The 26,837-nt window shown below is 51.6% G+C and overlaps 1 protein-coding gene across 6 annotated transcripts in view; it reads right to left on the bottom strand.

The window, feature by feature from the left end:
• The window catches only part of GRK5 (G protein-coupled receptor kinase 5), a 250,757-nt gene that overhangs the window by 5,062 nt on the left and 218,858 nt on the right, over positions 1–26,837 (bottom strand). For 5 of the 6 annotated variants that reach the window (XM_077126187.1, XM_077126188.1, XM_077126186.1 and 2 more), the window contains 9 exons: positions 21,609–21,672; positions 20,816–20,956; positions 16,978–17,168; positions 13,894–13,931; positions 12,414–12,503; positions 11,163–11,371; positions 6,050–6,187; positions 2,778–2,915; positions 2,039–2,170 (listed from right to left, as the gene is read on the bottom strand). In XM_077126187.1, coding sequence (XP_076982302.1) covers positions 2,039–2,170; positions 2,778–2,915; positions 6,050–6,187; positions 11,163–11,371; positions 12,414–12,503; positions 13,894–13,931; positions 16,978–17,168; positions 20,816–20,956; positions 21,609–21,672 — 1,141 coding nt within the window. Of the gene's footprint in view, positions 1–2,038; positions 2,171–2,777; positions 2,916–6,049; positions 6,188–11,162; positions 11,372–12,413; positions 12,504–13,893; positions 13,932–16,977; positions 17,169–20,815; positions 20,957–21,608; positions 21,673–23,741; positions 26,836–26,837 lie in introns of those variants that run through there. The other variant, XM_077126190.1, reaches the window with a different exon arrangement.

Here is a 26,837-nt window from a genome sequence, read left to right as displayed (position 1 = left end):
GAGGTCCTGTATGCAAATGACTTAACGAAGTGCCTGGCTCCCCAGAATTCGGAGCTATTTGCTCTTATACTCCTGGCTCTCTCCCATAGTACATCCCATGGGCCCTCGAAGCTGCAGGAAAGGAAAGGAGAGAATAAGGAGCAGGTGCTCGGTAGATGCTAGAACCAGGCACTGTGCTGGGAGCTGCCACCCTCCACCTCAGCAAATCCTCTTCACGACTCTCTGAGCAGTGGGTATTTATCCCAGTGTTTCAGGTGGGCAAACTGAGCCTGGAAGAGCTTCAGTAAGTTGCTTCACAACTGAGACAAGTCAGAACTGGGGATTTGAACCTGAGTCGCCAGACCCCACAGCAAGGGCTCTCTTCAGGACCTACAGTGGTCCCAGAGGGCTCTGCCATGTGGAAGAACAAAACAAAGGCGGTCATTCCTTCCTATAGCTTCAACTTGACTTAGAGGACGCATTTGAAAATTACGCTTTCATATTATAGGATATACTTATGTTATATGAGTATATTATAGAATAGGATGTGAAACCTACAAGAAGGTAGGAGATAAAACCACACACAGGGGCCCCAGTCTCTCCATGTGCCTGATGTGTGCTCCCCACCCCAGATTCTCCATGTGTGTTTACTAGATGGGTGAACTTGGGCAAGTTCCCTGAGGCTCCTCGGCCTCAGTTTCCTTATCTGGGAAATGGGGTGCTGAGGTTGCTTCCTGGTGTACATGTTTCTCTACAAGGCTCAGGGACTGGGGTGTGTTGGCTGCTGCCTCCCAAGTGCATAGAGGGAAGTCTGGCACACAGCTCAACAGCTATTGGCGAATAAATGGATTGTTGGATGCAGGCCCAGGCTTCAGTGGAGATGAAGTAAGAGATGCCTTTGAAAAGCACCTTGTACAGGCCGTGGCCCCAGCCAGGCCTCATCAGCAGTCATTCCTGCCATCTAGGAGGGAGGGAGCTGGGGTTCCCGGGGCCTGGGGCCCAGTGCTGCAGAGCTGCCAGGCAGAGCCAGAGCCCAGGGAGCCCTCAGGGATGCCCTCTCTCCGCTTCTTTGGCCTCCTGGGGAGAGGGGCTCCCTTAGGATAGTCTGTGGCTCACGTGCGCGTGGAAGTTGGGAGCAAGGGGCGTGGGCAGGCCTGGGAGGAGGAGGAAGGTGGGGAACTAGGAGGGGGAGCCTGTTGTGGCCCCCGTGTGGCTGCGGGTGCAGGTCTCTTACTCTCCCAGGCCTGCAGGCTCTTCAGGGCAGGTCCTCGGGGGGCCTGCTGTGGCCCTCAGCCCAGGGACAGACTCTGGTGGGAGCATGCCTTTTCCCAAGGGGCTGCCAGCTGGAGGGCACGGCACCAAACAAAGGGGGCCCCGGCCCCAGGAGCTGGAAGTTCCATGAAGATCACCTCTCTACTCTATTTCTCCTGCCGTGTATGATGTTAGATCTCTGCCTACATCACACGAGCCTACAATGGCCACAAAGGGCAGAGGCTCTCAGCCGGGGTTAACTGTATCCCAACAGACATGTGGTTATGTCTGCAGACACTTGTGGCTGTCACTAACTGGGGGAGGTGAACACCACTCACATCCCGTGAGTTGAGTCCAGGAATGCTGCTAATCATCCTGCCACGCACAGGACAGCCCCCAGCAACGAAGAAGTAACCGGCCCCAAGTGTCAATAGCACTGAGGGGAAGAAACCCTGATACACAGTAGACTTTAGCATCCCATTCTGTGGGGAAGGAAACAGGCCCAGCATTCCAAAGCCTGTGCTTCTAACCACCGGGCACCTGCCGCTTTCTGCAGACAAACGGAGTCACAGTGTTTTCTGCCAAAGGACATTTGGGGATGGGGTGGCCCTGCCCCTTCCACCCTGGGGATCCCACCAAGGATTCGGGACAGGCTGCTTGTCCCTTCCATGGTTACTGCTGCCCCCCACTCCCCAGAGCCCACAAGTCTATAGAACTCTGCAGCCCTTGTCTCTGCCAGAGACCTTTCCTGCTTTGGGGGTCCCAGGGCTGAGGTCAGTGGGCCGGACATAGGGGGTCAGTCTCTCACCTGACGTTTGAAGATTCTCTGGAGCAGCCCTTTCTTCGGGGGCTCTGGAGGGTGACTTCTGTTCAGGTCTGGAGAGAGGGTACCATGAGGGCCAAACACGTTCAGCTCCTTAAAGCACTCTGTCTCTATCATCTGGGGAGGTCAGGCAGACACAGGTGGGTCAGGGGCCACAACTGCCCCTCCTGGGGGAAAGGGGTCAGAGCAGCAGAGCCTCTGGGGCCGCTCCCCACCCCCAAGCCTGGTTACTAAGCCATGAGCCATCTGCCCTCCATCCAATGACTCGCCCAGGGACACTCTCATCTTTCTGCAATCAAGTCACATGCCCATCTCCTCCTCCTTTCTCTTCCATGGAAGCCAGGCCACCCGTGAGCTCCGGATTGTGTCCCCTCTGCCTTCTCCAAGCCTTTAGCCTCATGGCAGGCCCCCGTGCCCCATGCCCCACTCCCATCTCCTATGAAGCAGCTCCAGCAGCCCCCAACTTACTTGGTCCCGCGTCTGCCTCCAGCAACAGCCCAACTGCCCGAGGGTCATCTACACAGGCCATCTCCACCACCTCCCCGTCACCTTCAATCCCTCTCATCCCACTGGCCCAGCCCCTGGCCCCACACAGCATGGCCCCCCTTGTGGCCTGACCCGGCAGTCCCTCTTCTGTCCTCATCACACCCGACCCCTCCGTCTGATCACGCCCTCGCCCTCACCCTCACCCTTGGGGTAGGGCAGGCGCCCCAGCCCTGCTCACCTCGTTTTGCCACGGGATGGACACGGAGCCTGTGGAGAACTTGGAGTAGAAGTCGTCATCTGTGTGGTCCAGGTTGACACCTTTCACGGTGGAGAACTGCTCGATGTCCAGCACGTCCTTACAGTACACAGCCCGGGGCTGGGGGGACAGAGGCCCCGTCACACCAGTCCTGCCCATGGCCCGGGCGCCCCTGAGCTAAGCGTCCCCAAGATAGGTCTGGGAATTGGATGGGGCCGCAGAGGGGATGTCTTCCCCAGGCCACCCTCCTGAGAACCTGGGATGCCTTCTCAGGACTTGCAAGGCCACCCTGGCTGGGACGCCATGAGACTTCAGGGTGTCCAACTCTCTGTCCAGAGCTAGTTTCTTCTTGCCGTAGCCCCCTCACACACTACAGGAAAACCCACGCATTCTCTCCAGGCCGTGGTGACACACCAGGCCTGAGTGGGAAGACGGAGCAGCACCCCTCTCAGCCTACACTCCTCAGTACCTCCAGGGACCCCCATTCCCTGTCAGATGTTCCTTGTTACCCAAACCCCACCTAATCAAGGGGGTGGAAATGTTTCCAGGGTCTTCTCTGGTGGGATGAGGGGCTGCGCTGGCCACAGTTTGGGGTCTCTGGACTTCTGGTCTACTCCTAGATAGAGAGAATTAAGGTCGGCTACCCAGGGCCAGCAAAGGCATGTGAGGGGCTCTCCTGTTGGCACATGTATGAGTTTTTTCTTTTTTCTTTTCATTTCTTTTTCTGGAGTGATACAAATGTTCCAAAAAATCATCATGGTGATGAATGCACAACTACGTGATGAGACTGTGAGCCACTGATTGTACACAATGTATAGATTGTACGTGTGTGAAAATTTCTCAAAAAAAAAAGTCCCTTCGTCAACTGTAACAAATGTCCCACAGTAACACAAGCTAGCAATAATGTGGGGGAGGGGTATATAGGAACCCTATAACTTCTGTAATAAAAAAAGGAGCCAATGGAAATGAAAAATATTAAGTAAATAATAATAGTCGCAGTATCCGACTTTGCCAACAACTCCGAAGGTGTGGTGGGAGCAACCACCCCGGAAATGGCTGGCTGGGTTCCTGGGGAGGCCTGGTGGGAGGAGGCAGGTGGGTGAAGGCAGGATCCACGGGTAGAGCCCCTCCAGCTCACGGGGGCTTCTGGCTCCAGGGCTGCAACCTCCCAGCACAGGGACCAAGGGCCTGTCACCCAGAAACAAGGATCCACGGACGCCAGGGGGCGCCACGGAACTGGGGAAAGAAGGAAAGTGTGGCAGGGTTTTTGAGCCCACTCAGGCTCAAAAAAGAGACCAGGCACTGTGTGGGGCTCTTCAACCCTGTCTTTCTGATGTCCTGTGAGATGGGCAGGGTCACACCTGAGCTGTCCAACTGTCTTGGTTTACCTGGAACTCCCCACTCTGGGACAGCTGGCCACCCTGGCTCTCGGTAAGCCCTCCTTCTTATCCTGGAAGGCTCTTCTCCAGCTGTCCGCGGCCAAATCCTCACAGAAGCCACCCTAACCCCAGTCTTAAACTTTTGCTTAAGAAGCACTTGCTAACATTTCTCTTCCTCTTCAGACTAAGTTCCATAAAGGAAATAGTCGGGTAAGTTTGGTTCACCGTGGGGTCCCCCTGTCCTGGCCCAAGACTGGAGCATGCCAGGAGGTCAAGAAATATTTCCTGCGTGAGTGACTGATCTGATCACATCACCATAGCAGCAGGCAGCCCAGAGCCCACGAGGAAGGTGGACTGATTTCCAGCTCTTTCCACACCCCAGCCTGAGTGCCCTTCGCATCCCTGACGTCCGTGTGCTCACCCCATGTAGTTTCCAAGGATACTGCCCCATGGCTGTTCCCAAAGACCCCCCATTACACATACACACACACACAGGCCCGACTGGTGGCAAATCACCTGGGGAGCTTTTAAGACCCGCCCCAATGCCCAGACCTCACCCCAGAATCTCTGGGGGGCTGGGTCTAGGAGCAGTCGCTTTAAATGCAGCTCAGGTGAGTTCAAGGAGCAACTGGCATTGAGAATGAATGCTGAAATGAGTCTTCTCCCCCAGTGCTGAAATCTACCTGTAAGCTAGGTTTGAAATGACTTTTACTCTTTATATTCTCCATGGCTCTGCTCTTCCTGCAGGAAGCATCCCCTGGTTACCCCCGTAACACGGATGCTGTAACTGGCAGGGGTGGGTGCGTGGACCCTTCAGCACCCAGTGCTCTCCCCAAACCCACTGCCGCCCTCCCGCCCTCACCTACTGGGGGCACCCGAGTCCCAAGTGCCGCCCTGGCTCCTTCCATGCCACACTGCGCTGGGAAACAGTTAACAACAGGCTGGGGTGGGTGACTGGAGGGGGGAGCCCTGATTCATTGTACAATTTTCATGGTGCAAATACTCCCATGATGGCCGATTTTGTACCACCACTTTGATATTACTGCACAGGGAGGTAGGAAGAGAGTTACACGCTCACGAGATGAAACATCTAGAACCCTGACACACCCCTGGCTTCCACAGCCCCTCCTTGGCGCCCCACTCCCATCAGGGCTTGATGTGTCTATGTGTAGGAACCCTGAAGAAGCAGAGGCACAAGCAGACACTCCTGCCTTCCTACTCCTTAAATTCACACATGTGCACAGCCCTGGGGCTGTGGCGCTGCTTGCAGGGCCTCTTGCAGCCAGGATCTGCAATGATTTGGCCCTGTCCTTGCCTGGGCTGGCTCCCTCACGCCTCTAACCCGGGCCCCTAAAGCGAACCTATGCTTTAAGGGCTATTCATGATTTTCCATGACAATTTTGACTTCCCTGGATTCAAAATGCACCAACCTAGGTCTTAGCACAGGAAGCTCCAACTTCCTGTAATGTGAGCTGTGTCTAGCCCAGAACCGAGTGAATACAGTAGGTGCTCAATGTGCACTGAACTGAACTGACACTGGTGGTCCTTGATGCTCTTGAAAGCATGTCACATTTGGTTCTCATTTCACCATTCCTGGAAGGCTGGGGAGTATTAGCCCCACTGGATAGATGAGGAAACCAAGGCAACCAAAGTGATGCTCCCTGGCCAACACCCCATCTGTCTGGCAGGAAGTTCATTTGCAACATGCAGCAGGTGGTGGCTGGCTGTAAGGGGGAGGGGGCACTCTGGTCCCCAGGAAGGCATCACGTCACACACTGCCTGAGCTGACTTAAGAGGCAGTGAATGGAGAGCACTGGGAGAGGCCTGCTGGTGGCAATAGCCGCCACAAAGCTATTGGGGGTTGGAACTACTCACGTCTGGAATGAAAGGGGGATCCAGCATCCCGGCTTCTAAACGCTTGAAATTCATGTTCCGGAAAAAGGGGTGTCTCTTGACTTCTGCAGCCCCCTCCTCCTGGCAGCCCAGCCTCTGCTTTGCATCTTTGGTGAGCAGCTGTGACAAGAGATAAGTCCTGTGAAACCTTGCCTATGGGGCCTTTCCTCCTGCCTGGAGGCCACAGGAGTCAGGTCAGGGGTCAGGGCCTTTGAGAAGCTGTGGTCAACTGTCAGGCATAAGCCTTTGAGCCATCCCTGGTGTCCCTCCTCTGGCCTTGACAAATTCTACGCCACCCCCAGGTACACAAGGGACACTGCCTGGTCCCTCATAGGTCCTACACTGCCTTCCAAGCCCTTCCGTGCATCTGCTGACCACGCACTCACACAGGGGCCTGCATCCCCCAGGACAGCAGGGACCATAACTGGCTGCCTGGCACAGAGCAGGTGCCTGCTAAAGGCTGTGGAATTGAGGGGTGGAACAAAGTCACCTCTTCTGCTACAGGAAAGCAACAAAGGGCAAGAACCGTGTCAGTCTGTCTTTCTCTATTCACTTGATTCACAAGGGCATTGCAGACTAGACCCTACTTGGTACATGCCCCTGTATCATAGAAAGAGGAGGCTTGGAGTCTTGTTCTCACGGTGCTTTCAGATTTGATTCAGGGGGCAAACGGGGGAAGCTAAGTCATGTCCAGAGACCCCTTTCCATCAGGGCAATATGGATGTGACACCATGGCTCAGGGGCATAAGAGTGGACTGCCAGATGGGGGGTGGGGGAAGCTTCCTGTGGGAGGGGCATTGAGTCTTGCAAGATGAATAGGCTTTCCAAAGGTGGGCAGGTGGGGGAGGTTTTCCAGGGAAGGGTCTGCACAAGCAAAACTCTAACAGTAGGAGCATGCGGCGTGTTTTGGGAACATGAGGTTTTTGGATTTGAGTGAAGGATGAGGGTGTGGGGATCGGGAATGTGGAAGGGAATGGCTAGGGCAGAGCCCTGAAGGCCAGGTCAGGAGATGGAGGGAGTGCAGGAGCCAGGGATGGTTGTGGCGGGGGAGTGTCCTCATGAGAACCTTGAGCCAGGAAGGTTACCAGGAAGGCAGAGACAGAGGGAGCAGGTACCCAGGTAGGATAAAGGTGGGAATGAAGGCAGGAGGGCCGATGGGGCATTCACAAGGCAGGGCTCCAGTGATGGGGGGAGGGGTGCGGTCAGATGACTGTAGGGCTTCAGCCCCTCCCCCATACCCCCAGTCTTGTGCTTCTTTCTTCTCCCCTGCCCCACAGAGCACAGCACCTTGTACACAGTTGGTGTCTATTGAGTGTTTGCTTTTAAGTGGGACACCCTACATTCGATGTGTAGCTACCACTGGCCCCCATGGAAAAGGTCCCATGCCAGGCTGGGGACATACTGATGAGTAGAGGGGACAGGCTGGCCTCCTGGAGCTCAGGGTCTGGCAAGGCAACCCTCAGAGTCCTCTGTCAAATCATCTTCTTGACAGATCCAGGAAAGAGGGGGTAGGAATGGAAAAAGGGGTGATGTGATAGGCAGGTCCAGAAAGGCTCCCTGGAGGAGGTGGTAACTGAATGGAGGTCTGAAGTAGGAGTGGAAAGGATTTCCAGCAGAAGGACCAGCATATGCAGAGGCCCTGTGGAGGAAGAGGCCACTGTGGCTGAGCAGAGGGAAGACGGGGAAGGTGTGTGAGACGAGGCTGGAGAGGCGTCGGGCCCAGCAAAACCACCTTCTGGGAGTAGTAAGGAGGCGACTGGGCTTCCCGCTGTGGGCAGCAGAAGGCTTTGGAGCATGCCCTTTGGGGAACTTTTGTCCTAATCTTGTGACCAGACGGGGGTCTTCTAGGTATGGCAAACTATGACCAGGTCCCTGGAGGAGGTGGGAGTCAGCCTGCCCCAGGCCAGAGACACTTGGGTCACTACAAAAATGAGAAGATGCCCCAGATGACCTAAATGCTTCTGTTACCCCTCCCAGGGGGGCCTCTGGGGAGGAGGTTTACAGGAGCCAGTGCAGGTTACATCCAAGCTGTTCCTACTCAAAGGACACCTCCCCTCCCTCACACCCTCCCAAAGGAATCAAAGGTAGAGGGGCAGCCCCAGCTCACATCTTTGAAGGACTAGGCTGTGCATTCACCCTCATGATGCCACTCTTTGGTTCCCTGACCACCCATGTTTGCCTAGTGGGCTGGTGGCATGGGATTCGGGGCCCACACCTCAGTCTCCTTCTCCAGGTTTAAACAAAGGTTTAAGGAATTGGACTCTGTTGGGCAGGGCCCTCCCCATTCCCGGAAATGCCAAAGAGGCTAGGTGCCTCCTGCAGGGCTGACCCAGGGCTGCAGCTGCAGCAGCCTACAGGGGCTGGCCAGAAGGTCACACGAATGAGGGTGAAGAAAAGGGATCCGAGGGGGGTGGGGAGGGCAGGCTACACATCTGCTCCTTTTCTCACGAGATGCCAGAGAATTTGGGGTTTTGTGTGAAATCTCTGAGTCTTCAGGTGTTGGCAGTTAACCCACCATTCTCTTTTTAAAACACTGTGCTGGCTGAGAACACACCCCTGATGCCCTGCCCGCGAGTATCCATGGTGTCGGGTAAGGAGACACATGGCACCCACGCCAGGCAGAGGGAGGTATGGTGTGAGCTGGGCTGGGGAGGGGACTTCCTGGAGGAGCAGGGACTAGGAATGGGCTGGAAGGATGGTGGGGCTGAGAGAGTCCAAAGGCAAGGAGGGAGCCGGGGTGGGGGTGCAGGAGGGCGGGCGAGGGAGAGCCCAGTGGAGGGACTCAGCAAGCACTTAAGGCAGGCGGGAGCCGAGGGAATGGGCCCAGACCTGGGCTGGGGAGCTGGGTGACTCGTGTGGATTTCTGAACCCTGGGGCAGGGGAGAGGGGCCAGTGGCTGCCGAAGTGAACCCAGGGACAGGATCTGGGGACAGGATCTGGGGCTTCCTTGCTGTAAGAGGAGCTGCCTTCTCAAGCGGAGCCAGGGTGCCTGTCTGCCCCCTAATCAGCCCAGAGGCTGAGAGACAGCCCCGTGGGTTCTGCTCCTCCTTTTTCTAAAGCGTCTGTCCTGAGCTAGTGCCTGAGGAGGGGAGGGTGCAGGCAAGCCCGGCCGCTGGACCAGAAGAGGACCACGACCCAGGGTTGTTTGTAAAAGAAGACAGAGCAAGGCCAGAGGCCTCCCGTTCAGGCACAAAGAGCTTCCACTGGAAAGATGGCAGGGGGTGGGGACATGGGTCTGACAGGTGGGAACCGTGGGCCCAGGTCCATTCAGAGCGTTAAGACTCGGCCACTGCCTTACCCTCCATGGCCGCCAGGGAGCAGCAGAGGGTCACCAGTCTCCCGGGGTGGCTGCAGCAGGAGCTCTTAGCCCCAAGGGGAGGCGCCAAAGGGTGTGGCTGGGCCACCCTCCCAGCCTCCCAAACATCCCATGTGCTTGTTGGGGGCTCTCAAGAACTGCTTCTCTCAATTTCTGAACCCTGCCCTGGAGACACTTGGTGATGACAGTCATGGCTGTGTGATTCTTCACCCCAACCCCTGCCATCGTTTGTCTAATGCAGCCACAAGGGACACCTCCCCACAACCTAACCAAGGACTTGCTTGACCCCTGGTTTTCAGAAGTCCCCAGGACCCTACATTTCCATTCCCATTACCTGACCTTGGCTGTATCCTTCTCCTGTTCCCTCTGGCGGCCAGGCCTACCTTGATTTCTGAGGCTCTGGGCTTGAAGGCTAGTGCCTAGTCGCAAGGCTGGCCAAAGGCTCTGTGGGTGGGGTATGTGTATACATGTGGGATGCCCGTTCCTCCAGTGTCTCTCACACATTGAAATGACATATTTATGGCCCTCTTTCTTTTGGAAGTGGTCAAATCTAGCCCCAAATCCTTCCTATCATAGCCTTATAACATGAAAATGAAGCAGGTAAAGGAAATGGCCAAGCACAGAGTGGCAGCTGTAGGAGAGGGGCCTCCTGGGATGGGGGGAGCTAAAGCCAGGTGGTTCCTGGGCCCCTAGCAGTGCAGCCTTAGGCTTCTGGAAGTGGAAGCTTTGCCATTTATGATCCACTCCCCAGGGATCTGCCACTTCTCTAAACTCCATCCTTGGTGTTAAGGTGCATGGTGAATCCCGCCCTAAGGCCTCTGCAGACTCACACAGGAAGTAAGGACCCACCCTGAGGTCTTACTGCTCCAAGTGCAGTGTCCTTGGAGGGAGAGGAAGCCTGCGTATGCACACTCCAGGCTGGGTGCTCAGCCCTCTCCATGTGTGTCAGAGGGCAGCTGCTGCAGTGGGGGATGCCTGCCCGGCTGTGCCCAGTACCAGAGGGAGAAGGACAGCTGGTGGTGGAGGGTAGGGTAGGAAGGGACCTGGAGCCTAAGATCTAGGCAGGAGCAGGAAGTAGCTATGTCCCTACCTAGTTACTGGCCCTACATTCCAGAGGAAGAGCCCAAAGGCCAGTCCAGGAGTGGACGCTACTCCCATATTCAACACTTTCAATGGCTCTGATAATTCCTTCCTCTGTCTGGCTTCCCCAAACCCCAAATATGGCCCTGTCCACCCAGCCTAACTGTGGTTATCCCCTGAGTGCCCGGTCCATAATTGGGTCAGATCTCACTGTCCACAGAGACTGTCAGCCAGAACTCGGCTGGCAGCAGGGACCAGCATGCCAGGGAGTAAATGGAAAACTGTTATAAGATGTTCAAAGACTGTGAAAATATCACCATGGTTACCTGCAGCCCATGGCCTTCTGAGATCTAGAGATGGAGAGAGCAGGAGGCCCAAGGTCAAGGGCAGGGGTCTGCCCCAAGGCCCCTTGTATCTTTGGGATGAGCTGCTGACTTCCCCCAATGGAGCCTGGATGTGAGGGTACCTCACACTGTCTGCCTTAGTTTCCCTCCCCACCCAACGCCCTCATTGCCTTCTTCTGGGTGGATGCCTCCGTGGACTTCCCCAGTCTGCAGTAAGCACTGGCTTCCTGGCAGGGTGGCTGCAGCATTCACACCCTGTCCCCTTTAGCTTGTTTGCTCTTCCTGGCTGGGGTCGGGGAGGGGAACCTCTTGCCAGAGACTCAGCCAAGGGAGTGTCTGGCTCCTGGGAACTCACCATTTTGCAGATGGACTTGGCCTCTTCAGAGAACTTGTGGGAGTACACCTCCTCGGTGTCCAGGACCCGGCGGTCCACCTCCTCCCGCTGCACCTTCTCCTTGCGCCCGCGAAAGGGCGACTGGCCCTCGATCATCTCGTAGATGAGGCAGCCCAGACCCCAATAGTCTGGGCTCAGGCCGTATCTCTGGTTATTCAGGACCTCGGGAGCTGGGGGCAGAGGCGAGGAGTGAGAGGACCGAGCCAGCTGGGCCTGGCGGCTCCTTGTGCCAAGAGGGCCCGGGGCATCCTGCACCCAAGAACGAAGCTGCCGCTTACGGAAGGTCTGGCTGCTGGTGGCTGGGATGCTCTGCCCCAGCTAACCCCGGGACTTTGGCTTCAGAACCTTGACTGCAGTAGGCAGCAGCAGCCTGTTCTCGGGTCTCTCCCACTGGAGCATGAGCTGCCTTACTTGCCACCATGTCCCCAGCACAGGAGCACTATGCATATTTGTTTCAATGAAAAAAAAATGTGTGTATATACATAACTGAGGGTCTGCAGACAGATGCAGGCCACATGTGTACAAAAAAAAAACAGATGCAGACACATGGCATGCACATGCAGGCACACTAACAGATCCATCCATCCATCCATCCATCAGCTCTCTTTCTCTCCTCATCACCATCTATCTGCCTTCTTCTCTCTATATATATCTATTTATCAGCATTCATCAAGTACACACACACTCACAGATAAATAAAACACAACCCACAAGTAGCCAAATGTCATAAATCCTGAAACCTTAAAACCTTAGTACCCTGTGCTAAGTGGACAGACCCCGTGCATCTGCTGTCAGCACAAGTTTGGCCAGAGGGTAACCACATGGGGTCCCTTTGTGTGAAAGTGAGTGGGTGTTGGGGGTACACCCCCAATGTGGGGGAGGACTTCAGCTCTGTTTCTTCCCAGCAGCCCCCAGGACAATGGTCTCAGGTAGGCTGGGGAGGGAGTAGGCAGGGAACTCAGGGTGGTCTGTACTCAGAGGTACAATTGGTGCTCTTTTCCTTTTGGGGCCCATTTTTAGTGACCCACCTCCTCTCAGGGGTCCCCCAAAAGGAATGCCCACCAGCCCATTCAGACAGCTGCTTCAGGGCTCTCCCTTCAGGGAACCAGCCATGTGCCCGTCTCTGGCCCCTGACCCTCACAAATGACCCATGTTTGAGATGCTGGCGGGGTTCAGCATGCGATCGAGTGCAGGGATTCCACCTGTGCTTACCCATATAGCCGACGGTGCCCACCCGGCCACGGATCAAATCCCCCTCAGGGATCTTCACGGCCAAGCCCAGGTCTGAGATCCGAATGTGGCCTGAAGAAGGAGAAGGAGGTCAGCAGAACCCCTGGCACACCCTGGGAACGCTTGGCACATGCTTGGCAGTGTCACAGACTTGGAATGTAACCTGGGCAAGGCACCTGAGGTCTCCCTCCGTGTTTTCATTTGCTTGATGGAGAGCCTAACCTGCTGCTTGGGGATTAGTCCAGGTGTCCGAGGATGTAGGTCAATGCTTACTTTTCAGGTGTAAGACAAAGATCCAGAAAACAGCTGATGCCTCATAAAACGCCTTCATTGGGCTTTTGGAAGGTTGAGGTCATGAAGTTTAAAAGCCCTGGCCTGATTCTGGGATTGCTTCATGGGAAAAATGTGAGATTCTCCTGACATTTTGCAACATTTGCTTCTAAGGGGAAAAAATTATAAAACCATTTGGGAAGCAACCCCCTGCCCTGCCTTGCAGGTCTTTGGAGGGTGCTTGTTTTGCCTTTCAGAGAAACCAGAAGGGAGACTGTCTTGGCCTGGTGAGGCTGGGGGAAGGCAGTCAGAGCTCACAGTGCAGGTGGACCCCCAGAGCCTGAGACCACAGTGCTGAGAGCTGTGCTCAGGCCTTGTCTTGCCCAGATGCCCACCAAGGTGGGGTCACAGTCATAGTTGAGTCCACCGGGAGCCCACTATTCTAGACACTAGGGTTCCCTGCCTGGCCACAGCTGTGTGGATCCCAGGCTCAGTGGCTCCCTGGACAGGGCAGGAGAGTACAAGATGAGCATGTCGGACAGCAGTGGTGGGCATGGGCTGAGACCAGTGGGGAATAAGAACCCCAAGCAGACCCTGGGCCTGCTCCTTCCACTCTCAAATCTCTTCTCTAGGCGCCAAGGCCCCATCTCCTCTCCCAGCTTCCTCCACCTGGGTAGTGGGGTTATGTGGCTGCAGTTAGAGCACCTGCACCTGCTCAGTAGACCACAGCAATGCTAATGCATGGACACTGATGCAGAATGCATGGATACAGCCTACAAAGCCATTTTCCCTGGAGCTGTCTCCCAGGAGACTCACCACCACCCTCCTGCTTTGAAGCAGGCACGGCTCATGGTTTCCACTTCATAAACAAAGAAGACGAGGTACAGAGAAGGTGCTTGAAAGTTACACAACTTGCCTAAGACCTCTGAAATTCTAGACTCCTCATTGAGTCTTCTCTCTCTTGGCCATACTGCCTGCCTCCTGCCTTCTACAGTTGCCCATGATTGAGGAGAGAGTGTGAGGCCCTCTCACCCCTACTTGCCCAGCACCCTACCATAGTCCCAAGCTACAGCAATCTCCTTCTACAGGCTCTACTAGTCTCTGGAGGCTCTTTGTGCTGTAGGGACTAGGATGCTTGCCTCAGCTACAGAGAAGGCAAAAGACCCCCGCTCCAAGCTGCTCCCTGACTTACCGTAATCATCTAACAGGATGTTTTCAGGCTTCAGATCTCTAAAAGAAAATGACAATAAGCATCTCAGTTTGGGCATTCTGGGTAATAAGGGCATGTGGCCTCTGGGTTGACCATCTTGGGCCAACCTGACCTGAGTGGCCACAGGTGTTTTCTTCCCAACCCTTGGCTCAGGCCATCTGGTCTATCTCTAGGTCAAGAATAATATTTCCTGGTCCAGTAATTCAATAAGCAAATATTGCTGTTTGCCAAAGGCCTCTTCCTGATACTGGAGAATAACTGAGGAGGAGGTTAGGAAAAGGCCAGTCCTGGCACCTGTTCACACGCTGACGACCTCCAGGGCTAAGGAAACTTTTAGAAGCAGTTTCTGTAGGACTGGGAAGACCCTGAGGCTTCGGGATGCCTGGGATGGACTGAAGGCAGACCAGAGTACAACAATGAAGAAAGAGAAGTTACTGAGATCAAAACTCCAGCTGTAGAAGTGGGAGCTGAGCATGATAGGGGGAGAGGATGGTTGTCCCCAGAAGGGAGACCTTTGGGAGGGGTTGCACATCCTGCAACTCCAGCTAAAGACTGAGAGAAAGCATGGCAGTAGGAGTGGACTGGCTCATTCTGTCCGTAAGATCCCCTCTCTTTGATGACACAATGGTGCTCACAAGAAAGGGAACCTCTCCGTTCTCACCATGAGGGGAGGAGCAGCAAAAGTCTATAGCTTTACTTATAAAAGGTTTTCTCTGTGAGTGAAAGAATAGCCGATAGGATAGCATGTGCAACTCAGCTAAACCACTGGGCAAATGAGTACATGCCATGTAGATCGAGAGGCCAGTTCTCAACGAAATGGCTTTGTTTATTTAACTGATGGCAGCTGTCCTTGTAGGGAGTGGTTAATGTACCCACATCCAATGGGACAGACTCAAAAAATGATCATTGGATTTGCCTGTTACTTATTTTAAAATACTTTTGTTATTTAAATTAAATTCTTTTGATGTATTAACAATTCCAAATAAAGGCAAGAGCTATCTTTGCAATAAACTTGTGGCCAGCCGGGTGGAGTGACAGCTCACTGGTGGGCACTGGCCACAACACAATCCACGGAGAGGTCACAGCAAGCGGTCAGGACCAGGGAAGAAGCACACTGTGGATCTCTCCCTCCCTAGAAGAGGATTTGGAATTTGGAGTGCATTTGTTTTCATTTTTAATTTTAAATAAAAGGCAATCAATTAGAGGATTCTTTATTCAACCCTCAGGGAAATTTTCCTGACTCTCTTTTCCATTCGAATGAAAACAAAACAAAACCATAAATGGGAAGACAGTGTAGGAAGAAAAGGGCATGTCATCAAGACTGTTCTTTCTTATTTCCAAAACCTTCTTGGGCTCCCAAGATCATCTCTGCCAAGAGCTCTGTAGCAGAGTCCACTGACCTGGGGGTAGTGCTGGCAGCTCGCCATGCTCTGTGCTGGCACCATACGGGATCCCCCTCCAACCTGCCCTTTCTCAAAACTCTTCTCCCAACTTACAGAAGACAAGCAGGGCCCCTCTCCCACCTCCTGATTGTTACTGTTGTACCCTGATCCAGGGTGTGAACCCCCAGGGCCCCTGTTATAGGTTGAATTGGGTCCCCAAAAAGATACGCTGAAGTTCTAATTCCCAGGATCTCAGAAGGTGACCTTATTTGGGAGCTCAGGGTTGTTACTGATGGAATCAGGCAAGTGGAAATGAGGTTGTTTTGGAGTGGGTTGGAACCATGATGAGAAGAGGAAATTTGGACATAGAGGGGAGAATATACTGACAACTGAGGCAGGGAAGTGCATGGATTCCCAACAAGCCACTGGCCAGAAGGCAGGAGAGAGGTTTGCAACAGATTCTTCCCTAAGACCTCAGAGGGACCATGCCTCTGCCGACACTTCAAGCCTGCAGAACTGTGAGACAATAACTTTCTGCTTTTCTAGGCCACTCCGTTTGCAGGACTTGTTTACAGCAGCTCCATAAAACCAAGAAACCCCCAAAGAAGCAATTAGAAATAGGATCTACTAATGATAGTCACACTGGCAACTTAACAAAAGAAATTATTTTAATATTTAGAGCATAGCCAAAGAAAAAGATGGAAAATCCTACACATATACATATTTTTGTTTCAAAAAAGTATGATGGGGCAGGCCATGGTGGCTCAGCAGGTAAGAGTGCTTGCCTGCCATGCCTGAGGACCCGGGTTCGATTCCCGGTGCCTGCCCATGTAAAAAATAAAAAAATAAAAAAATAAAAAAAAGTATGATGATGAGTGGAAGATTTACAGGTGAACTTATATTATGAGGGAGGAGTGGAGAAAAAAATGACAGAAAATTCCTCACCATTAAAGAAAAGCTCATTCATGCATTTTTTTTTTTTGATAAATGATGGTGGGAATCAATTTGCTATAGTGTGATTTAGCTGTCCAATTCCAAAATATCAGTATTCACCACTAAACATTTGATGAAATATTCCAGGTATCTACTTAAGATGAGCAAGGGCACATATGGTTTTTCAGAACGCTGTAAGGAAGGCTGTGAAAGTTTGAAGACCACTGTTTACAGAACTTGGATACCTGGTCCTTTGAAGTCCAGCCTCCTGTGGTATTGAGACAAGTGGGGAGAGGTGGTGAAGGCACCAGAGCAGGCTGACGCTGGGGTAAGGTGGCTGGAGTTCCACCCAGAGGCCAGCTTGTAACCTCACTCAAGTTTTCCTGAGACTGATTCCAGAGCCCGGCCACCAGATGCAGGGAACTTCTGGGTGCCAGGGTAGAGGGCCAGGCGGTACAAAGTTTAACCAACTTTGAAAACCACTCAGTTTGGGGACATCATTTCACACGCACGGCTTCCCCAAACTTTGGAGGTCAGAGAGCACTGGCTGGCGAGTGGCCCACCTGGCTTCTCAAGCCCAGAGAACCCTGTCTTCACAAGGTGGGAGTCAGTGCAACTCACACACCTTTACCTATGAGGGCAATGGCCAGGTCTGATTCCCAGACAAAGACAATCACCCGTTGAAGGGATGAAGAAGAGGATGGCCCTCCACTCAGAACCAGATGGGAGAACCCAGAAGCAAGCTGCTCACCTGTAGACAGTGTTCTCTCGGTGGAGGTCTTCCAAGCCACACAGAATCTCTGCCGCATAAAACAGGGCCCGCTCCTCCTCAAAGCCGGGGTTGCCCATGTTGTAGATGTGGAACTTCAGGTCACCTCCGTTCATGATGGTCAGTACCAAGCACAGTGCATCCTTAGTCTCATAGGCATAGGCCAGGTTGACCTGGGTGCGAGGGCAAGGTCCAGGTGAGGTTAAGGGAGCTGGCACTCACTGCCTCTTTGCCTCCTCGGGATTTTTAAAGCTGGGGTTGGGGAGCGGGGTCACTGCAGCAGCTTCACACCATTGCCCTGGTATTAGCTGAACTCACGCTACCCCTGCCTCCTGCCCCTCTTGTCTGATGAAGGAGGACTCATGCCCAGCTCCTTCCAATCCAGTAGTTCCAGGGTGAGGAGACAAGGTGGGGTGGCAGGCTGGAACCCTGACCTTTTAGTTATTCTACAAAAGCATGTGCATCATAAACTAACTCAACCTGTCAGGACAGAACATTTAAACAACCCAAACACATGGAGGCCAGAATGGGAATGAGGGCTTGTGATTCTGTATAGCTTAATGTAATGTCCAGATACATCCCAGAGTATGTTGAGCTGATAATAAAAAAAGTATCAGTGAAGTCCCTTGTGGGACATGAGAAAAAATACGGAACTATTAAGCTTTACCACCAGCCCCTGATATTGTCTCAAATGTTAGGAACTCCCAAGTCAATAGGCCAAGGCCTTGATCTTGAGGCCTGCTCTCCTGAAGCTTATCTGTGTAGCAGAGAAGCTAAGTCTCCCTATAGTTATGCCTAAGAGTTACTTCCAGAGGACCTCTTTTGTTATTCAAATGTGGCCTCTCTCTCTCTAAGCACAAGTCTACAAGTAAAATCACTGCCCTACCCCCTACATGGGACATTACACCCAGGGGTGAAAGTCTCCCTGGCAACGTGGGGTATGACTCTCAGGGATGAGTCTGGCCCTGGCACTGTGGGATTGACAGTGCCAACCTGACTAAATGGGGTAAAAGAATTGTAACAAAATAAGATATTAGTGGCTAAGAGAGTTCATATAGAGTTGAGAGGCTATTCTGGGGGCTACTCTTATGTAAGCTTCAGTTACATATTGCTATTTACCATGGTTTGCCAAACCCCGACCAAAACCATTTCTACCAATCCTAAAGAACCCTTAGGGTTCTATCTGAGATTCTATAAAGGCTCCAGGCACTAAGATACTTTTGCAGAAACCTTCAACCTCCAGATAGATTCCTAGGCCAGAAAAGTCCTGAAACCCAGAGGGGCCAGCCTCTCCAAAACATCAACTAGTTCCATCCTTCCATCCCATATTTTATTGACAGTCCTGGCCAACATGAAATAGTAAGAATGGGCATAGCCCAAATACCCCTAAAGATTGGAAGAAAGAGCAAAGGAGGAGGAGTTATAAAAGAGAAAATAGGATTTAACAAATGAGTGTGACTGCTGAATCAATCAATATTTCTTTTAGTCTTGAATGTCTTGGAGCAGCTAGAAGGAAAAACCTAAAATTGTGGAAACGTAACCCATACCAAACTCTGAAATCTGTTCTATAATTAATTGTCAAAATGTAGTCTGAAATTTATTACTTTCTGTACATACACTTCATAATTAAAAATAAAATTCAACAAGTCTGTGCCTGCATAAGTTGGTTAAAACTGAATGTTCCCTTGTTGGCTGGTCAAGAAAAGCAGGGTCCATATGCCCTCCAGGCTGGTGGGGCTCAGTGGGAGTGGGCCAGGGAGGCAGCCACTGGGGCACTGTCAAGGCTTTTTCTTCTTGCCCAGAAGACAGATCTGGTCCACCTGTCAAGGGGATACCAACAGTGGCTAGGTTATCTAGTCCATTTCCAGTGGGTTCCATGATGTCTAGGCCCTCAAGGCATCATGCATTAAAGTCATAGGGTGATGGGAGAGGTGGGCAGTGCTGGGGTGGAGGTGAATTACACTACCCTACTTCCTTTTAAGGAGTCTGACAGATGGAATCTGGTTACCATGGATCCTGGGGACAGGCTGGGCCATGAAACTTGGATGTAAGCATAGGATAGACAATGATTATTTCTGAGGAAAGAAGCCAAAGTGGCAGCCAAAGGCTGAGCGCACTCATGGGATTTGTGCTTCAGTCGCCAACTGCTGTAGCGTGCCCCAACTCTTCCCACACCTGCCCAGGTGATCACTGAGAAAGGTTCCAGGAGGTGTCACCATGGGGAACCTCCCTGCTGGGGACAGCGGGTGGACTGTCATGAGGGCTCTTAAAGGTGCACTGCCCTGAATTATGAGGCACATGGTCCTCTCCCTGAGCAGGAACCCCCACTCCTCACCAGAAGGACACTCATTCCCCACCAAGAGCAACCATTGCCTTCAGTGGCAAGGGCTTTATGGGTAGCATTGAGACAAGGGAAGTTCCAGGGCTCAAAGGTGGTGATGACTGGTGTTGGCCTTGCCCACCTCCTCCTGTGTAGTGCTGTTGCACAGCCCACCCCTCTACCCTGGATGGGGCTGGGAGCTTAGGGCTCAGCTGGAAGGAGACCCAGAGATGGCAGCTTCTGTCCCCTCTGAGTTTCACTTTAAAAACTAGCCCCTCCCTGGAGAGTGGCCAAAGAGCTAGGTTGAAAGTGCCTCTCTGCACTTATGCACAGCTGGTGGGAGTATAAATTGGGGCAACCTTTATGGAGAGCCATTTGGTAATAACTACCAAGTGGAAAATGCACACACCCTCTGACACAGCAATTCCTACAGATGGACTCAGAACTATGTCAAAGGAGTGGGGAAGGTTAGATAGCACACTGTTGTTTGTAATGGCCTGAAAACAGTCCATGGGGACTCGTCACATAAACCTTCGTTTACCTCTTCAGGGGAATGATATACAGCTTTAAAAAAAAGTAGCTCTATATATCCAGATATGGATAAAGATCTGCAATATAGCAGGGGCAGGGGGGCAAACACTGCAATATACAGTGATTAAAAGTAATAAAGCTTATACATGAATAAAATATGCCTAGAATGATTACTTAAGGTGGGAGGCTTTTCTTTTTATCTTAAACCCTCTGTGATATTTGGATTTTTACCTTATGCATACATCACTTTTTATAATAATATGTGATAGAGACATTTGGAGTTGACCAAATATTCACATACCCCTACTCACTCCCCAGCCTCCTTGCAGTTAGCTTGCCGCTGGCCAGGACCAGTTCAGCAGCGGACCATGGGAAGAAGCAACGAGTGTCCCTCCAGCTGAGGCAGTGAAAACCCTCCAGCACTCACTTTCAAGATTCCAGATGGGGTAGCTATAAGATGGAGGAGGGTGGCCCAATCTGGCTGAGCATGAGGTGAGGGAGAGATAAATTTTTGTTGGACTGAACAGAGCCCAGCCTAGACTGAGTAACACAAAGTAGATAAGCAAAATGGTGCCTCTCTAGGACACTGACACTCAGGAACCCTCCATGATGAAACCAGTTTAGAGGGGTCTGTGGAAAGCAAAGCTCCTGGGCCAGGCCCAGAGTAGACTTGTTTTGTCCATTGGGGCACTCACAAGATGGTCCTGGAGAGGAGAAGCCATGCACTCACACAGTGGGGAGTCAGTCACTGGCCAGCTCTGGTGACAGGACAAAGTCAACCCAAATTGAACATGAGGTGCCTTCTGTGGAGGGAACATGGGGCTGCCTTTCTGTAGCTTCCTCCTCTCACTGGCATTGCACTTTCCTGAGGCATGGGGGCCCGCCACACTGTCGGACCACCCCTTTCCAAGGGAAGGAAAGTCCCAGTCTCCAGAAGAGTGGGTCTGCCACTGGGTCCTGAGCACTCACCACAAACTGACTGTTGACCTTCTCCAGGATCTGCTTCTCATTGAGTGCCATCGATTCCCCTTTCCTCTTTTTAATCCTCTTCTTCTCCAAGCGCTTGCAGGCATACATTTTTCCAGTGGCCCGAACCTGGCAGGCACAGACCTGAGGGGCAAGAAAAGAATCAAGCTCATGGGGACACAATGGAGGCCTGCCTAGAGCTTCTCTAAGTTCTAGCCCGTGTCTCTAAGCTAAGACACAGGATCTCTGGGGTGATGGGGCCAAGGCCAGCTGAACCCAGTTTTGGGGATACTCCCAGCCCACAGGGCCCAGTGGCATCTGGCCTTGGATCCACTGCTGCCCTGGGCCCTCCCAAGATGGTTCCATGCCCCTTGCTGTCTCTTCTCTGCCTAGCGGGGGTTAGCAGGGCACATTAAGTAAGTGGCCAAGGCCGATAGGCCCCCCTCCTGCCTTCACCTCTCCCTCCCTGAACACGTCTCCCTCCAGACTTGAGGCACTCCTGAGGTTGGCTCCTGACAGCTCCTCCATCTCACCTGCCCCATAGCCCCAGGCAGCTGAGGGCTGTGACACACCCTTCTTTCCCCACCTTAGACACTAATCTAATGTTCCCAAGGCCTCTGACCTTCACCCTCATCACCACCAGGCCTCCACATACCCAAATTACCTGGAAACACCCAGGATGCCTGTGACAGCTGGAGAAGCCTACTTAGCAGACCACCTTGGGCCTCTCCAGAAGGAACAGTGATGGTAACTCGATTATAAGAACTTTCTGTTGAAAAATGTGATATTTACTCACCTCTCCGAAGCCCCCCTTTCCTAGCACTCGATACTGCCTGAAAGTGTTTTTGGTCACCGGTTGCCTGTAACAAAGGGAAAAATCCAACATGGGTCTTAATGTTAAGAGCCAAAATCCTTAAGAAAAACACAGCTGCTCCAGTGGGAGTAGCCAGTGGGAGAAATGAGTCCATAACCTGCAAACTGTCCCCTGGACTGCCAGAAATCACTGCTGCTAGTGCTGGTCTTCAGTGAACCTTGAAGACCTTACTCTAGGGCTGGGTGTTCGTCTCCCAGCATCAACTTCTCAGCCCCCCATAGGCTGGGAGATGTGGCATACCCACGTGCTCAGAGGGCATGATGGGTTGAAGTATATCCACTCTCCAAAGACATGCTGAAGTCCTTGGCCCCAGTTCCTGTGAACGTGACCCTATTTGGAAACACGGTCTTTGCAGATGCAATCAAGTTAAGATGAGGCCATCCTGGACTCGAAGAGGAGAGACAGGGGAGAAGGCCATATGAAGATGGAAGCAGAGGTTAGGGTGATGCAGCTACAAGCCAAGGATAGCTACCAGAAGCTAGAAGATGCAGGGAAGGACTCCCCACTATAGGTTTCAGAGGGAGCATGGTCCTGCCAACACCTTGGTTTCAGATTTCCAGCTTCCAGAATTTAGAAACAATAAATTTCTGTTGTTTTAAGCCACCCTATTTGCGGTAATTTGTCTATGGAGGGGAAGAGTTAAAGGCCTGAAGAAAATGTGAGCCTGAAGTTGCTTAACTTCACTCTGTGTGTGGTTCCCTCTCTCTCTCTCTCCCAAATGCAAGTCATGTGGCTAAACTCAGAGGGAAGCTGTGTCCCCTGGGCAGGGGAAGGGGGAAGGGTCAGGAGCCCCTAGTTTCTCTTGGTACCACTGGAGGGGCCTAAGGAGGCTGCAGCCCTCCCCACACATCTGGGCTGCCCACAGGATGTTAGTCCTTTGGGCACTTTCTACAGGCGCTCCCTATAGCCCCAGGCCCACAGAGCCCTTGAAGACCCCTTGTCTCCTAACCATGCTGCTTCTGCCTTAAAAAGAGGCCTTACAGGGCAGGCCACGGTGGCTCAGCAGGCAAGAATGCTTATCTGCCATGCCAGAGGACCCGGGTTCAATTCCCGGTGCTTGCCCATGTGAAAAAAAAAAAAAAGAGGCCTACTTAAGATGCAAAGGCTGTTCAACTTCAAGTCTAATTGGGCTAACTTCACCACTGGTTCCTAACCTTCTACCACTGAGGACCCCTTGGTTATACTTTCCCCATAGATCCAGGCCACCAAAGGTTCCTATCTGCCTACAGCAGTATTTATGAAATGTAATGATCACTTCATGTGCCCTATTCTCCATTTTAACTAACCAAAGCCATTTATAACATCTAATTAGAACCTCTGATCATGAGGCAAGGATGCTACTTCCTGGGGTTGAAAAATAAAGTCATTCTAGTTGCCGTGAAGGATGAAATGTTTCAGCTTACAATTTTATATCCCTGGCCTGTTTGGCTATAAGTCATCAGTCATGTCAAAATTGGTTCTTGGATCTCCAGGATGCTTTTTCAGCATACCTCATCCCAGCCAAGTGAAGATGAGGGCAGGGGTGGTGGGAGACCAGGATTGGACCAAAGAATTGGGTAAGCCTGGAAAACATCAGAAAGACTCTGGTTCCCCCAGTCACTGTTTTTTGTTTTTTTAAAAAATTAATTTTCTTTAAAAATTTCTAAAATTTATAAACATTCTATACCCACCAAACCACAACTCCCCCTTCTGCCCTCTCCCTATCTCCTGGTAACCCCTAATCTACTTTCTGTCTCTACAAATTTGTTGTTTGTAGACATAAGTGAAATCACACAGTATTTGTCCTTATTATAAAGGACAAATTTGCTTTGCTTTGCTTATTTCACGCAGCATGTTTTCAAGGTTCACCCATGTTGCAATATGTCTCAGAACATCATTCTTTTAGACAAATAATATTCCATTGGGTGTATCTACCACATTTTTGTTTATTCTACTCATCTATTCATGACACTAGGGTTGTTTCAACAATTTGGCTATTGTGAATAATGCTACTATGAACATTGGGGTACAAGTATCTGTTTGAGCCCCTGTTTTCAATTTCTTGGGGGTATATACCTGAGAGTAGAATTGCTGGGCCATGTGGTGATTCTATGTTTAGCATCTTGAGGAACCGCCATACTGTTTTCCACAGTGGCCACACCATTTTACAAATCCCTTCCCAGCCACTTTTGAATGAATCTTCCATGGAAAGCCTTGCTACTTGTTCCTGAAAAGGATTTGGATTTCACTATAAATCACGTCTTAATACCACCAACAGCCTCGGAAACCCCAGGGTACTCTCTAGCCAGACTGTCCTGAATTCTCACAACTTGACTCATTTACCTCCCCCCTGAGGTTTATTTAGGAAACTGCCCAGTCCGGGATGGTAGCAACAGCTGGTCCTCTGCAGACCCTCCGCTGGCCTGCATCTTTCTTATGCACCGGCAGGCCGGGCTGGCTGGGATGTAGAGGACCTGCCATGCGCCTGCATCTGCCACACGGCCCTGGGAAGTGTTTCCCACAGCTGCCCTCGAAACCACATGAAGGCGTCCTGGGTTGAACAGTTTACGATACATGGAGCACAAACAGTCACTCGACATTACCGCAGAACTCCTCTGCTAGGGGGAACGAGTGTAATACAATTTCTAAGGAATTTCTTGGTTAACCTTGGGAAGGAAAAAAATCCCTTTAATATTTCAACAGTACAGCACTAACAGGCCATGATCTTGTTAGCAAAAATTATGGGGGAAGGCGGGGTGCCATCACTGAGGGTGCTTCTAGGCCAAATTACTACTCTTCTGGCTCCAAAAGCTGAATACCCCCTAAAGGACAAACTTTTTACTTCTTTGCAGTCAGTACACAGATTGAAAATGTCAGTTTCTCCATTTCATGTGCTTGATACAGACAAGGAAAATATGAAAACCAGTAGCTACAACTGAAGGACTTGTTTGTAAGTGGAATATTGGGCGGACTGAGAGAGAAGAACTTAAGTCAGGGAAACTGGATTCAGGGTCCAGCTTTGCCAGGCCTCAGCTGTGAAACCCCTTAACCTTTCTGAGCCCCAGTATCATTGGTAAAATGGAGATATTGACACTGCATATACTTGTAAGGACTTTTTATAAGCTGTTGCATAAGGATCAGGTAGCACTTTTGGAATTCCTCGGAATAAAGGACATGCCTCCCCATACCCCTGCCAAAGATCTCCCTGGCACCAATGATAATACCCACCACAGGAAGCACCTTGCATAGGGACTCATTTCATCCTCATACTAGCCTTAGGAGGTAGGAATATTCCTGTTCCCATTTGGTAGCTGGGAAGGCTTAGGCTTCGAGAGATGAAATGTGTTGCCCAAAGTCATGGCTAGTAAGGGGCAGGGCCAGAATTCGAGCAGAGGCAGCTGGCTGCAGAGCCCACCCTCTGTGTCCTGGCCCCTCATTGCCACCTGAGAAGTGGGCATATTTAGGAACAGTGAGTTACACAGCCCAGGCTCCAGAGTGGAGGGTGGGAGTTCTTGGTGGGGAATGCGGCATGAGAACATTATTCCCACCAGATTGTCCTGTGATCATGACAGCACAGGACTGATACTTGCTGCTCCTTCTGGTATTAATCAGTGAGGATGCTGCTGATGCAGTTAGCTCCTGGAGCCAAATGGCAGATATTCATTGAGTACTTGCCTTACTCCAGGCATGTGCTAAGCTTATGTCCTTTCATCCTCCCAGGAGCCTACAAGGCAAGTATTGTTATGATTCCCATTTTACAGACAAGGAAACTGAGGTGTGGAGAGGGAGTGCAATCCTTTCTGTGGTCCCTTGGGAGGAGAGAGCCAGGAATCAGCCCCAGTGCCAGGGTCCCAAGTAGGACGGGTAGGCAGATCCTCCTCTTCTCTGGCTCTCTTGGGGTCATGATGTGCACAAGCAGGTGGCCAGTGTGGCCTGTGGACCAATTGGTCACCCCTTTCATACCCACCAGTTAGGATGGAGGGCAAGGTCCCAGCCCAATGGACTACAGAGCAGGGCATAACCCCTTCCTGAGGTAGGCAAGGAAGGGGCTACAAATGGGATTTGTAGGGGTTCCTGCCTTACAGCTTCAGAACCATCTGCAGGGGACATGGCCCATACAGATGTGGACCCTCATCAGGCACGTGGGAGTAGAGATGGTCAAATTGCTCCCTGACCAGATTGTGCCCAGATGGCTGTGAGTGACCAGGAAGAGGACGCTCCCACTGTCATCCACCAGAAAGGGTGAGCTCAGGTCTCAGCTTAACCCAGCATGCATTAAACACAGGTATCACCCTCTGTCACCAACACTGCACTGTCATAAGGTGAGGACAACACCAGGTTGGGGTTCCTCGGTCAGGTTCCACCCTTGGTTACACTACCAGTGGCCGGGTGGTGAGGAAGTCATATCTCTAAGGCTGCGCTTCCTCATCAGTATCTGCCCAAGTCACATGTGAGAGCACTTTCAGAAGAACAAAGCAGCAAAGAAAACATATAAAAATGCTCAGTCTCACCCACTATTAGAAATGAAATGAGAAGCTAAATAAGAAGGAAACCCCACTGCTCACCTATTAAATAGGAACACTTGAGCGCAGTGCTGATGAAGCTGCAAGGAAACAGGTACTCAGGCCATGGGGTAGGACTGTAAGTTGGGACAACTGTTTCAGAGGGCAATCTAACAGTCCCTCAAACATTTAGATCGGGTACTTTTGACGCAGCAAGTTCTCTGCTAGAAACTTCCATGGATGTACTTGCAAAAATATGTAAAGTTATTTGTACAAAGCTATTCATTGCTTAGGGAAAATTCCCAAAGAATTGAGAACAACCTCAATGCCCATCAGTAGAGGATAGGGTTAAATAAAAGCTGATGTGCAACTATTTCAAAGATTAAGACCAATCTTTATCTGCTGGTAGAGAAATAATTCCTTAAAAAAAAGTGAACAAAAAAAGTAAGAAACAGACGCTGTGTGTACACATGAATGCATGCATGTCTATGGGTTTTTGTAAGCATGGAACATTTCTAAAAGAAGATACAAGAACTTAACAGAAAGAGGATGGTTAATCTTTCTAACCCTGAGCTCATGGGAGGTGAGCAATTTTCACATACTCTCATATGCAAAATCTGTTATACTCTCCCGGGTGCCCCAAACACACCCACTCGTGCCCGGGGTAGGG

The sequence above is a fragment of the Tamandua tetradactyla genome, chromosome 13 (assembly GCF_023851605.1).
Source record: "Tamandua tetradactyla isolate mTamTet1 chromosome 13, mTamTet1.pri, whole genome shotgun sequence".
In the NCBI taxonomy this organism is placed as follows: Eukaryota; Metazoa; Chordata; class Mammalia; order Pilosa; family Myrmecophagidae; genus Tamandua; species Tamandua tetradactyla.
Note: the sequence above shows the minus strand (reverse complement) of the source record. Positions and strands in the feature narration are given on the sequence as shown.